General features: G+C 34.8%; 1 protein-coding gene across 1 annotated transcript in view; it reads left to right on the forward strand.

Annotated features, from left to right (window-relative positions):
* The window catches only part of SPINK5 (serine peptidase inhibitor Kazal type 5), a 191,465-nt gene that overhangs the window by 109,551 nt on the left and 67,527 nt on the right, over positions 1 to 14,387 (forward strand). Inside the window, exons 7-11 of the mRNA XM_055112771.2 lie at positions 867 to 1,028; positions 1,403 to 1,639; positions 2,887 to 2,912; positions 7,861 to 7,988; positions 9,688 to 9,760. Of these exons, the coding sequence (XP_054968746.1) occupies positions 1,585 to 1,639; positions 2,887 to 2,912; positions 7,861 to 7,988; positions 9,688 to 9,760 (282 nt within the window). The 5' untranslated portion in view covers positions 867 to 1,028; positions 1,403 to 1,584. The remainder of the gene's footprint in view (positions 1 to 866; positions 1,029 to 1,402; positions 1,640 to 2,886; positions 2,913 to 7,860; positions 7,989 to 9,687; positions 9,761 to 14,387) is intronic.

Consider the following 14,387-nt stretch of genomic DNA (forward strand, 5'->3'; position numbering starts at 1 on the left):
AATTCCCCTGCCTCAGCCTCCAGAGTAGCTGGGACTACAGGTGCGCACCACCAAGCCCATCTAATTTTTGTATTTTAATAGAGATGGGGTTTCACCATCTTGGCCAGGATGGTCTCGATCTCCTGACCTCATGATCCGCCAGCCTTGGCCTCCCAAAGTGCTGGGATTACAGGCGTGATAACACTGTGCCTGGCCCAGTGATTATATTTTTATAGGAAATAAATTATTTCATGAGAGAAAAAAGAAAGGACATATTATCTCACTGTGATAAATCTCATAATATTGGCATACTCCCTAAGTTGGGCAACTTTGATCAGTTTTCTGGAACCATCATAAAAAGGCCTTTAATTGGATAAAGTCTCGAACTTTTCTTCTGTGGATGTGAATATCCTGAGAAGTACTGGAATGAAACAATTTGGCTCTGGTTTCAGTCATCTTCACATGTTTCTTCAGGTGCTTTCTTAAGCTATTAGGGCAAAATAAGCTGGTAGAAAAAAGGTGTTACTTGTAGGATGAAAGAAGCAACTAAAGAGAAGAAACTTCCTCTAGAAAAATGTTACATTTACACATTTATAATTGTTAACAACTTTTTTCTTCTTTTCTTTTTGGGAGACTAAATAATGGGATGATACAGGAAGAAATATGATTTAGAGAAAACTGATTGAGCCAAATTTTTCAAACGGTAATATGGGTAATCATAGGCTATGGAAAGTTAAACTGAGTCTCCAATGTTTATGATTATGATGTTTGGCTAGAATATAAAATAAGGCTTCAGAATATAAAATATCCTGCAGATTGAGAAGTTTTAAAAGTAGTTACATACAAGTTTTATTTTTCCAACGTTTCTGCCCTTTCTAATGTCTAAGGATGAAGCAGTGTACAGAGAGGAAAGAATGTTATATGTGTGGTCTGCTTGCAAGTGCTGGATGCCTCCTCTGCCTGCTCCAACTAAACTGTCTGCTTATGAGAAAGTCATTGCTCCTCTGAGTTCCTGCCTCCCTATATATTCAACATTGGAATTTTGCCAGGTTATCTTTTAGGGTCGTTCAACTCTAACATATATATGAGTCTGTGACACTGAACTCAGACACTTCAGAACAGGAACCCTGGATTTCTCTGGATGTGGAAATCTTTAAATCTATACCTGACTGGTAGGACAACCAATCTGTCTTCCTTTCCTCTCCTCTCCCACTTATGAAGGGAGTCCAGTCAGAAACATGTTTGTCTACGAGGTAGTATATCTGGTATTTCTGAGGAATTTGGTTATTATATAGGATTATAGAATATTCAACTTTGAGTAGGGTCTGTGGACTCCATCAATTGCGTTCTGGGGGAGGTACCATGAAAGAACATTCCTACTTTAGAAATAGATATTCTCTGTTCAAACCTGACACCCTGACAGGATCCTAAAGGATGGAAGCTAAAGTGGTGTGGTATATAAGTCCCATGACCTTGAACAACTGGTTTTATGTGGGTGTCACCAGTGCTTTATAAAAGTAAACTGCATCGCCCCGAGTTCAGTCATACTGCACCAGCTGAGCAATGCACGGAGTGGACCTGTAGGCGACTTGCATCGTCTTCAACATGAAGATAGCCACAGTGTCAGTGCTTCTGCCCTTGGCTCTTTGCCTCATACAAGGTGAGCAATTTGTGTGTAATCTAAGCCTCTTGCCACACATCTCAAAGCCCTGGGGAAGGGACTTTTCTCCCCCTACTCCTGCCAAAAAATGTTTACGTATGCATGTATAATCCTGAAATGTCTTGCCAGACACAGAGTTCTGAAGATTTATATATGTGGCTTTATAATTATGTTGTTATCTTTAGAAATGGCAAGTAGTTTGAGATAATCTGAATTTTCTAACCATGAGAAATTCTTCCATTAATTCTTTATTAATTCAGAAAACTGAATAGATTCTTCTTCATCTTCCTCTTGCTAAATGTATCAATTCATAGTGCATATTCTTATATATGTAATAGACATTTAAAACTTAATTGTAAATAATATATGTATTTTAATGTTATAGGTATAAATGAAATATTTTTTAAAATTCAATCATCTGTTCTTATTTTAAAGCAGTGGTATCTTCTAGCTTATTTTAGTCTTGTGTTTTCAAATGCTAAATGGGTTGAAAGCCTTTCTCCCAAAGAGTGAGGGACTTTTGTGGGAGCTGGAAGGTAGATTTTTATATTTGCTATTTAACCCTAAGAGAACACAAATTGCCTAGACTTACATTGCTCTGAAACATTAAAATTTTTAAAAAGAGAAACTCATAGATAGTCTGAAATCATATACAAATAATGCCCATTTTCCTAAAATAGGTGTGTAGGTACAAAAGAGCCTATGTTAATGAGAGAGTATAATAGCCTGTGACCTTAATCTTACCTTCTGTCAGATCTCTAACTTTTGCAGCTGTAATAAGGAGGTAGAGCTTCCAGAATTCAGAAAATTAAATTTTATGTATATATCCTATAAATGTAATGCTATATTATAGTTTCAACTATAATATAGTTTCAAAATTATAATTGGTATAGTATTTTGTGTGTATGTTATATTGTAATTTTAAAAGGGAGGCTGCCATTTATTACTCCGAAAGGACCTTTTGAAGATAAGCTATTTTGATGGGGTTAGAATTCACATGAGTATTATTTTCCAAAGTAATTGTAACTTTCTGAGTGATTAGACCTTTGTGAGTATATATACTAATCTCCTGGTCCAGTGCCCTTCTTTTATTTGCCATGATAAATCTTAATGTGTTCAAAAACCATTTGCGGTTTTACAACATATTGTCATTAAAGCAATCAAGATGCTGCATTAAATGGATTATTTGTTTTGTTTATTAAATATTTTACATTTCCTTAACTTTGGTTTCTATATTTTCATCCCAGATGCTGCCAGTAAGAATGAAGATCAGGTTAGTCCTGCTTTTTCTGTTCATTGAATTCATTCCAAGATTCCCAAAGAAAAATGGTTTGTGGCCAACACCTTCATGTTAATAATACAAACATATTATACTGGTAGGTACTAATAGCTTTTGTTAAAAACACAGAAACAGATTTTTATGAATCAGGACATGAGCCTCTCTCTCTCTCACACACACACACACACACACACACTCAACATATTAATGATGATGGATGTCTGCAAGAGGCAATTTATCATGTTAAAGGAGCATTTTAAAATTTCATAAACAAAAAATAAATCAACTGGAAAACTACTATTGTTCCATTTAACATCTCAACAAGCCATGATACACCACATAGGAAGCTGAAATAAATTTTCTAGTAATCATTATGCAAAAGAGGGTGGTCTGTATCTTGTATATAGTCAGTGTATATAGTTCATGTAATGAATATTTATTGAGCATCTCTTAGATGTCAGACCCTGTTTGAGATGCTGGGGATATTTTTAAGTAAACAAAATAGATGAAATTCCTGCCCTGAAAATTACGTTTTAGTGTAGGAAAACAGACAAATTAATAAGTAGCTTAGCAAAACATATGGTACATTAAATAATGATAAATGCTAGGAGAAAAATAAATCAGGAGGCATAATAGGATCCCTGAGAATGGAGGTGGTATCCATTCTCATAAGGATAATCAGGGAAGTTCTCTCTGGACAGACAGTATTAGAATAGGAATCTGAAGGTCATAAGGGAATGAACCATGAAGGTATTTGCAGTTTACAGCAGGCCAGACAGAAGCACCTGTGAGCGCAGAGGCCCTGATGCAAGAAGGTGCTTTACCAACTCTTAAACCTCTTTTGTTTGATAAATTAAAAAATCATTTTCTACTAGAAGTTAAATTTTGTTATCTATTTGAAAGATAAGATGACCAATTACTCACACACACATTTTATATATTTATATACACACACACTGCTATGCATGCTATTAATTCAGCACTTAAAGCACAATCTTAAATGTTTTGCTGAATATGTGGCAAAATTTGTTTTATCTCTGGCCATGAACATTAAAGGAATAAAAATGTGAAACAGCTATTCTTTACGTTGAAACTCTGAGAACCATGGTTAAAATACTCTCTTGCCGTATTTTGTTGCAATGATTTTTTTTAAAGAAACTTCTTACATGCGTGTTCTAGAGAATTTTATCATGTTCTCTACTATTTCATCTAAGTTTACTGATAGGGAGAGGTCCAGAAAGTTCAGTAGAGTAGAAAATAAGCTAGACATTTGGGAAGCAGAGAGCATGCTCACTTGGAAGTTTTATACTGGAAAAAAAGAAGGATATTATATAAATATTATTGTGTATAAAACCATCATTTTCTTTTTCAGAGTCCGTGACGATGGTTGGTGATTTATGGCAGACACTGTGAATTTTACACTGATATTTTTCATAGCATTAACCTCTATTTCACTGAAAAATATTTTAAAAACAAATTTAGTGACTTCTTATATTTGGTATTAAAGGCAAGAACACAAAGAAGTAATTATTTATTTGGAAGCCTTTCTAATCAGAGTTTTTGGATACTGTGTCAGAAATGAAAACTATTGATGTAGTCTTTTTTATGATGCTGTGATTTTGGTTATTTTCCAAGTTTAGTAGCTTGGGTTCCTTTCAGCATGATAAAAGCATGTTAAATGTCATAAACATGAACCTAAACAGCAGGGAAAAGCACTGCAGCAATCTGCAAGGATCTTAAGCATGCTTAGATTTGTCATTACCTAAGAGTCATTCTTTAGGCAAAAGCAAGCTGGTCAGTGCTCTAACACTGAGATAGGGCAATGGCAGCTCCTGGAGGGTTTTATTATAATATCTGGAGATGGACAATAGAAGACAACAAATTAGGCCTTAGCCAGTGAGGGAAACAGGAAGAACTTGGCCCTAGAGGGCTCCAGTTTTCCTGGGACATGCTGAGAAAAAGAGAATAACAGCAACAGTAACAAAACAAAACAAAAACAGGCCAGGGACTGGAAGTTACCCTGCAAGTAAACAGGTGCTGAAAAGTCATCTACTCAACTCAGGATGACTTTTGGTCTAAATATGCTTCTGTTTCAACCCTCTCTATTATGGTCATTGAAAGAGTATTCCATTTTGCTCAGAGAAAAACTCAACTGCTGCTTTCCATTTTTATGGTCTTTTCCTGTTTCCCAAGAGAATACATTGGATAATTTCATAACTCAGAAAAATAGCATTGAATCTCATCTTAACTAATTAATCACTGTGAACAAATTTCTTAACCTATTATTTGGGCCTCTGATGCTCAGTTTGTAAGAAAGGGAGTCTTTCTAGGAATTAAGTTCTCATCTAACAGTGATATTGGAGAAGTCCAATTTAGGGATTATTCTTATTGATGCAACTCTTTAATTTTTTTTATAAGTGGAGACAAGGTCTCATTATATTTCCCAGGAGGATCTTGAACTTCTGGCTTCAAGCAATCCTCCTCCCTTTGCATCCAAAATTGCTGAGTTACAGGCATGAGCCACTGCACCTGACCTGATGCTACTCTTTTATGATAAACTTTCAAAATTATTTAGAGCTTTATTCCAGGATTATCATGAGTCGTCTATATACTTTCTATAAGACTTACTTAATAAGGGATATATTTTCATTACAAAGACCCCAGGCTCTTCTCTAATTGTACTATATGGATTTTAGGATCAATTATATTCATCAAGGTAAGCATAACTTGCAAAGTTGGCATTTGATACTGTAGAATCAGAGATCAGACAGGTCTCAAGATGCCCAGTTATTAATCTGTGTCCAGAAATTACTACTCTGCTACTCTGATGGAGTCACTGTGTAGCTATAATAATCTTAGAGATATTTCAGCATGTCATCCTTAGCTAAATTTCCCAGGGCTGGTCTGTGATATCGTTTAGTTATTCTCCTTCACCATTAATCATTTTGCAAGTGCTACCAACTGCCTACCATTTTTAAGAGGCTAGATTAAGTACATCATTATTCATCCAGGCAAGTATACTTCTGTTCTACCTAATGCTGTATCTATGTCACCTAGCAAAGTATAGTAATCTAATAATAAGTGATTGCTGGCTCATTCAATGATGATCATAAAGATATAGGAGACTACTGGAGTTCAAGACCAGCCTGGGCGATGTAGTGAGACCCTGCCTCTCCAAAAAAAAAAAAAGAAAGAAAGAAAGAAAGAAAGAAAAAACAAGCAAAACACCAGATATAGATATAGGAGCCTAAATAGAAACCTTTAATAAATTTTTTGGAAGAGGTTGTGTTTGTCAGAGTTGAAGCAAAAGCTTTGTTTATTTGTTTCCTGATGCAAGCAACTTGAAGCAGATTTAAAAAAAATCAAAACAAAAAACAACAAAAATCCCCTTAGATTCCAAAGGCCTAATCTAAAGACCTAGTGAATTTTCACTGGGTACAGTGGCTCATGCTTGTAATTCCAGCACTTTGGGAGGCTGAGGCAGGTGTATCATTTGAGGTCAGGAGTTTGAGATCAGCCTGCCCAACATGGTGAAATCCCATCTCTGCTAAAAATACAAAAATTACCCAGATGTGGTAGCATGCACCTGTAATCCCAGCTACTCAGGGGGCTCAGGCAGGAGAACCTCTTGAACCTGGGAGGTAGAGGTTGCAGTGAGCCAAGATCACGCCACTGCACTCCAGCCTGGGCGATAGAGCAAGACTCCATCTAAAAATAAATAAATACCTAGTGAATTTTCTAAATTAAAAGGGAATATAACATTTTAAAGTCATACTTTACTAGGTAGCAGAAATGCACCATATTTTAAGCTCCTAAAAAAGAATGAGTGATGTATAGCAGGACTTTAATAATAATATTTAATATTATTTATTAATATTTAATATTGAATGAATCAAAGAATTACCACTTTTGAAGATCATTCTACTTTCCTTTTCCCCACCAATTCTATTATTTAAAATGTTTCCCCTGTCCTCCTTAAACTTTGTATAACGCAGTTATTGGTATTTACAAAACCAAAAGCCCAAAACAAATATAGTAGGATTTTAGTTCCAAGGGATGTGCCAAAAAAAAATTACCAGAGAGAGAGAGAGAGAGAGAGAGAAAGAGAGAGAAAGAGAGAGAAAGGCTTATGCAATTATTGAGAAATTTCCTCAGTACTTCCATAGATTCACAAGGTTTGATTCTGATGGTAGTGATAGTAGTGCTGATGACATTTGTGGGGATGGTGGTGGGGGTGGGAGTATGGGTACTTTTTAAAAAATATAATACAAATTTGAAAATGCAAAATGGTTAGGCCTCTCCCAGAACTTCGGAAGGGGGATGTGACAGTGAAGGGCCCTGAATCTTAAGCTTTATTAGCTTTAAGGTAAGTCTGCCTGTGCTCATAAGTCAAATGATTTATCAAGGGACATGAAGTTCTTTTCAGAAAATAAACCAGTCTAGAAACTTGTTTTCCAGATATATATAACCAAGAAATCCTTTTTTCATTTAACACTGTTAAAATTTCTAGGAACTGATATGTTGCAGTACAGCCATGGGGAAATGTAGGCAGACATTTTATAATGTTCAATGCTCGAACACCTTGCCTCAGTCCTTCAGCAACATTTTCATATTCCTTTCACAGCAATTACTATTGGCCTACTGTGTACTAGGTATTTTATATGTGTCATCTTAGCATATTCCAGTAATAATACTGACAATCACCAGCAACATCAAAACAATCATAATAAAAAAGGAGGAAGAAGGAAGGAGGATAATTTATTGATTGAATATCTACTATGTATCAGGCATTCTTTGAGGGCTTTACATACTTAATCTTCAAAAAACCTTGGAATTGTGTGTGTATATATATGCAGACATATACATATATCTACATAGATATCAAAATAAAGCTTTGTTTTGATGTACTTTTACTAACACAACTTTTTTGGCATTATCTTAGGAAATATGCCATGAATTTCAGGCATTTATGAAAAATGGAAAACTGCTCTGTCCCCAGGATAAGAAATTTTTTCAAAGTCTTGATGGAATAATGTTCATCAATAAATGTGCCACGTGCAAAATGATACTGTGAGTAAAGGTTTCTTTCTTTCTTTCCAATGTTTGAGTTAACAGCTAGTCTCTGAACTGGTAAATGTGTTCTTTTTCTTTCAAGTGCATTTTTCTAAACCGAAATGGTTAAATAAAAGTGCTGAGCAGATCACTCTGACATCTCCCATCAGATAAAGTTGGGTAATTGCCACCCACCTGGAAAGATTTTAATAATCACTCAAACAAGATTCTGAAAGCATTCCAGAGGGCCCGGTGTCAATACCTTCTGTAGCACTCTATAGTCTTTTGAGGATGTAGTTCCACTTTGAACTTCCTGGTTTTGGAAAAAAAAATGAATTTGACAAAGAAAGTCAGATTCCTTGGGCCTGTTAAGACCTGATTCTCTTGCAGCCTAGGGGCTGAGAAGATCGGCTTAAGCATAATGCCAGACTCTCCTGTGGCAGCCAACCAGCAGAAGGACTTAAGCAAGGTATACCCTGATTCTGTGAGCTGCCAGTGTCTTTAGACACCTAGCATTATTCTAGGATGAGATGAACTAAAGGGTAGATTATAGTTTCCAACTCCTTGCAGCTCAGAAAGAATTAGTATCCTGGAAGTTTACCAATCTCTATTCAATGCTTCTTAACTTGGTTTCCTTCTCTCCATTGTCACCCCAAAGGTAAAAGAAGGCTTGGGTTATCAATTGCAAATCCTCAAACCAGAATGTCCTAATTTGTTTTTGAAAAGGAAGGTTAGCCTCAATTTCTGACCACTGTCAAAACTTCAACAGTGGTAGCAAGCCAATACTGAGCTTACCCACTTAGGATAATTATGTTACAATTGGCTTTTTAAATGTCAGGTTGGTGTGTGTCACGGGATTTAATTTGGGGATTGACGTAGTCAATCATATTAGGATAATGAAGCTCGGATCGTTTGATCATGCACTGCTTCTAGTGAAGAGACTGTGAGACTATAAAGAAGCCAGGACAAGATTTAATAGAGAATGGGAGGCCTAGGGCAGGTTGAATAATTCTTTCTTCTTTTGAAAGCTGAATGTAAACCAGCAAGTAAATTATTTATTATAAAATTTTCTTCTTGTTTCATAAGATGTTTTAATATGAGACTGAAAGTATGAATATAATAAATTTACTGAAAAATACTGTAAAACAAAAATGAAATGCCTTAAGAGTCTAAAGACAGTTTATCATTTTGAAGTTATTCAATTATTATTTTTATGACTTACGTAAATTATGTTAGAATAAAATTGTTTTTTTTACCTGGAAAGAAGGAGGCTGTGCAAGGCATAAAAGCTGTCATCAGATTCCTAAAGAACTGGCTTATGGAAGAGAAAATTGATTTGCTATGTGGGTCCCTAGATGTTGGAATTAGAACCAATATAAGCAGGTTCAGTGTGAATATTCTCTTTCAAAAACTGCATTCAAAGAATGGTGCAGATAGCTTTGAGAGTTGGTGACCACCTGGCTGTTGGAAGTATTCCAGGAAGGTAGTCTGTTATGCAGTTAAAGTTAGAGATTCTTCCTATAATACCATGTTCAAGATATTTTTCAATGTTGAAGGGAGATCTGGGGTTCTGTGTCCATTTCTGAACATGCTACCAATTTTGACATGCCAGGCTAGGCTGAGGAGAGCAGTTAAAATTAAGTTTACCATGTTAGCTGTTATTGCTAAAAGTTGAGCAAACAATGTTTAAACTATGCTATTTATTGTCCTTTTCCAGGGAAAAAGAAGCAAAATCACAGAAGAGGGCCAGGCATTTAGCAAGAGCTGCCAAGGCTACTGCCCCAACAGAGGTGAGACTATTTGGAGCCAACCTGTTTACTTTTGAGAGGATGTTTGACTCTATTTAGAGCTATCTGTTTATTCCTTAATTACTAGGTCATACCTGTTTTGAAGCCAACAACTTAGGAGGGAGGGAACATGGGTTAGTCCAGGGGTGGGCTAAATATCTGGTACATCTTGTCCATAGGCCCAACCCATGATCCGACTCTAAAAACATTTTAGGCACTGACAGAAACTAAGAGGTGGAGTGAGCCAGTGTGATGTCTGCCTTCCAAGGCCATCATTTCTCATTCCTCTTGTCCTGTCTTAGCCCAAAGAAGAGCTTTCCTGGGACTGTAGAACTAAGTTCAAATCTTAGAATTCTTATTGCCTGTGTAACTTAGAAAATTTATCTATCTCTGGATCTCAATGTTTTCATCTGTAAAATGAGTTTTAGACCGAATAGAAACTAAGTTTTAAAAGCCAGTCTCAGGGTTTAACATGTTCTAGCAGGCATTTGACTCATTCTATTTCCTTTTTCTTTTACTCTTTTGCTTTTTACTGTATATGTTCCAGTACCTGGAGGGTCCTCCTAATTCAACTATAGTTGCTTGTTTATATCTATTTTGCAGACAGGGACTCAGGCTAATATTTTGTTTAAGAAAAGTATTCTCTGGTAAAAAAAAAAAAATGGTCATAAAACATTAAGAAGTAAGATAGAAGGAAGGAATGAAACTGCAAATTTATCCTACTATATAAACCATTTCACTTGATAATTTTTTTCACTTAGAAACATTTTTAAAATCTTTACAAAATTATAAAAATAAAATTTAAAAAATAAAAATTTGGGGTCCAGATTGGTGGAAATATATATCTAGCCTACAATATCTCACAAATGGGTTACTGACAAAGCTGGGACTACCACCAGCTATTCTAACCACTACTCACATCACCCCAGGTCTCCTATGCAGTTTCTTCACTAATTTCCTCTTTCTTTTCCTTCTCTGCTGGCCCCAACACATAATTAAAATAATCAGTCAAGGTTAGTACACCTTAATTACTTATAACATCCATGGTCTAACAACGCTGACATCTTCCTTGGCAGTGTTAGCCAAGAACGTCTGAGAACCTCAGCCTCCACAGTAAACATAGTCTACTAAATTATTTGCCTGGGCTCAACCAGTCTCACTTTTAAAACAATAACAGACACCACGAAATTGATCCATAATTGAAAACTCTTTATCTGTAGCAAAAGAGAGCTACTTTTATATTCTACAAAATCTGTGGGGGCCAGAAAGGTTTAGTGGCAACTTTATATGTGTCTTATTTGTCACATTCAAAGAGTGGCTCACTTTCTAACATCCATTCTCCTCTTCCTCCTCTGTCTTCATCATAAAAAAATGATATATCTATAGTGTTTAAAAATATAAAATATGAGGAAATGACAAAAAAGCAAAATACGCACAAACATACCGATTTTAACAAACCTATCTAAAAAATATAGCTAGTTAGATGTTTCCATATGTAGACACAAATTTATTGAATTTTAATCAAGTAGGAGTTTTAAAAAATAAAATTACAGTCTTAAGAAATAAAATTACTTTTTGTTAATATATGATGCCTGAGTGACACACACACACACACACACACACACACACACACACAACTGTAAAAAAAAAAACCCTCTAGATAAAACTCTTAATGGCGATGTGGTTCACTACTTAGGAAACTACTTACATAACCAAGTAGTAACTTACATTAAGTTAAGGCAGTTAACATTTGGCTGTGTGCCTTTCAAATAAGTTCTGTCTAAATTTTTCCTTGTCTCTGTATTTAAAAGGATTCATCCAATTATACCATGTGTTTTTTGTTGTTGTTGTTTTTCTCTCCACTATAAAACAGAACAATGTGCTCATTTTTTCTGCTTAGATTCCGCCCATCAAAAATCAACCCTGCTACTCCCTCTCAGAATAAGGTGCTCTGCATTTCAAGGAGTTTCCTCCTACAGACATCCTCTCACTCTCTCTTTCATCACTAATTTTCTTTTCACTAGTATGTCATCCTTTCATTTCCCGACTCTAGTATTCCCTCCATTAACAAGTCTTGGTACTGCCTCCAAAGTCTAACTCCTTTTCTCCATTTCCATCCCTACCATCTCAATCCAGTCATCCATAATTTCTGATCTCTGGTGTTTTGGTACATGTAAAGACTTGTTTTTTTAATTGATGAATTCATTCATTCAATGTTTATCATGATTTAGGTTGCCAACTTTATAGAATATTAAGTTCACACGAGTCTATGTGTGTGTTTCTGAGGTCCTTCTTTTTTCAGATTCATTTATTGCTTTAATAACTAGTATGGTAAGTCCCCCTTCTTAGTTCATGTTGTTAAAAGTTGATGGGACCTATGCATAGATATATGGTTTCCATATACATGTTAGAGATAAAAATAACTGAGTTTATAAAAACTTCATCTTGAATTTGGTAATCCAGTGTGTTTATGGATACAAAGAATTCGTAAATTAATTTGGGTAAAATTGACTTTTTACAGTATTAATTTTCTAAACTCATGAGCATAGAATAGTTTATTAATAAGTCATATAATTTTGATCTACTTTATAAAATTTGCAAAATATTCAGGGATTTTTATAATTTTTGTTAATATTTTTAAAATGTGTAAATTTATTACTATTTTGAATGTATTTTGTTTTTTATTGTATTTTATCTGTTTGTTGTTGATATAGACAAATTCTATTGATTTCTTCAGGTTAATCTTATGTCAGACAACTTTTGTTTTTTTTCTTGGTAGTTGATCATATTACCTATATATAACAAGAGTTTTATAATATTCCTTTCAATCTTAGCACATCTTTTTTTCTTTTCTTATATAATTGGTAAAGGATCCAGACTTCAATAGTTAAACACTAGTGATGGTAATGAACATCAAATAATCCCCTTGTCTCTTCATATTAAAGGGAATACCTCTAAAGTTTCTCCATTGAATGTAATATTTATCATAGCGGTTTTTACCTATACACTTTAGCAAGTTTGGAAAATTCCTTTCTATTTTTAGTTTGCTGAATATGTGTTGCTTATTATTAAAAGTCTTCTTTGCAACTATTAAAATAATTTGATTTTTTAGTCTATTAACATAAATAAATTTCAGGATATATTTCTTAATATTAAACTATTATTGTTTTCTTAGAGTAAATCATACTTTATAATATATTTAAAATAAATTTATGAATTTGGATACTAATATCTTAATTAGAAAATTTGCAATTATGTTCTTAAGTAAAGTGAATCTCCACTTTTATCTTTTAAATAATTCTTATCTGGCTTGGGAATTTACATAAAATTATCCTAAGGTGTGACACTTTAGGCTCTGACTAAATGAGGTGGGCAGCAGATCCTCTCCTCAGAAAGCAACTATAAAGCTAGACAAAATTGACCAAAAACCATTTTAGCAATCTGAAAATTGATCAGCAGTCTATACCAATCTGAGAAGCATTTATCCTGAAAAACTGCTGACTTTAGGAATAAAACGAGAGGTCTGTGATGTTCTTGCTCAGGGATATTCCCATTTCATCCCCTGGCTTGGTTGGCATGGAGGTTCTATACAGGGTACAAAGGTCAGCAAAGGCATTGCCATTGTTGAAGAAGGCTAACCTAATTTGGAGTAACGAGCAAAAGTCATACCCAGAGGTGTTTTCAGTGTAAGTGATAATCTTCACCAAGGGTAAGGAAAATGGTCTGAGGTTGCAGTCATAATTGAAGCAAGTGCATTCCTGGCTGAGCCTTCACACGTAGTTGAAAGAGCCCAAAGAGGGTCAAGAGATTCGCAAACTCCTAACTGACTATAAAGCTGCGCATATCCGCTTAATAAACACAAAATGTCCCAGTGAGAAGCAAATGCTGGAGTAGATGCAAAAGTGGCCTGAACTTTGCATGCCCTCCCCTGTACACAAAGGTCTATCTGAGAGGGTGAAAGCATTGTTAGCTTGAAGTATTTGAACACAAACTGTGTTAAATCCTTAGCTGACCATTAAACTACAAAAACATAGGGGAAAAACATAGGAAGCCAGGCTTAAAAAATAACCATGATAGAAACTATCATTTTCTTGGCTGCACATCAGCAGCTGCAATTATGAGAGAGGAAGATTTCAAAGATTTAATCCAGCCACAGAAACAAAAAAAGAATAAAAAAGCAGTGAAAATAATCTTTAAAGAAAAAATTGTAAACCTGAGTACCTATATTATCTAAAACGTTGTTTTTATAATCAAAATGTTCAGTTTTTATAATCCAGGTTAGTGAGGTTAAAAAAATGTCAGTTTTCACCAAAAGTTATAAAATTTTCAAAGTAACAAGAACATACAACCCATACTAAAGAAAAATAATTAATGGAATTTGTCTTTAACTGTGTACAGTTGTTAGATGTGGCAGACAAAGACTTGAAGCAACTATTAAAAATGTATTCAGGATACTAAAAAAAATCATGTTTGAGGGTTCACAAGAAAGTATAATAACAATGAATAAGCCAATAAAAACTTTCAATGAAAAGATAGAAATAATTTTTAAAAAGACCCAATGAAAATTCTGGAGTTGAAGGGCACAATAACTGAAATGAAAAGTTCAGTAGAGAGGCTCAAAAGCAGATTT

Source organism: Pan paniscus, chromosome 4 (genome assembly GCF_029289425.2).
Source record: "Pan paniscus chromosome 4, NHGRI_mPanPan1-v2.0_pri, whole genome shotgun sequence".
NCBI lineage: Eukaryota > Metazoa > Chordata > Mammalia > Primates > Hominidae > Pan > Pan paniscus.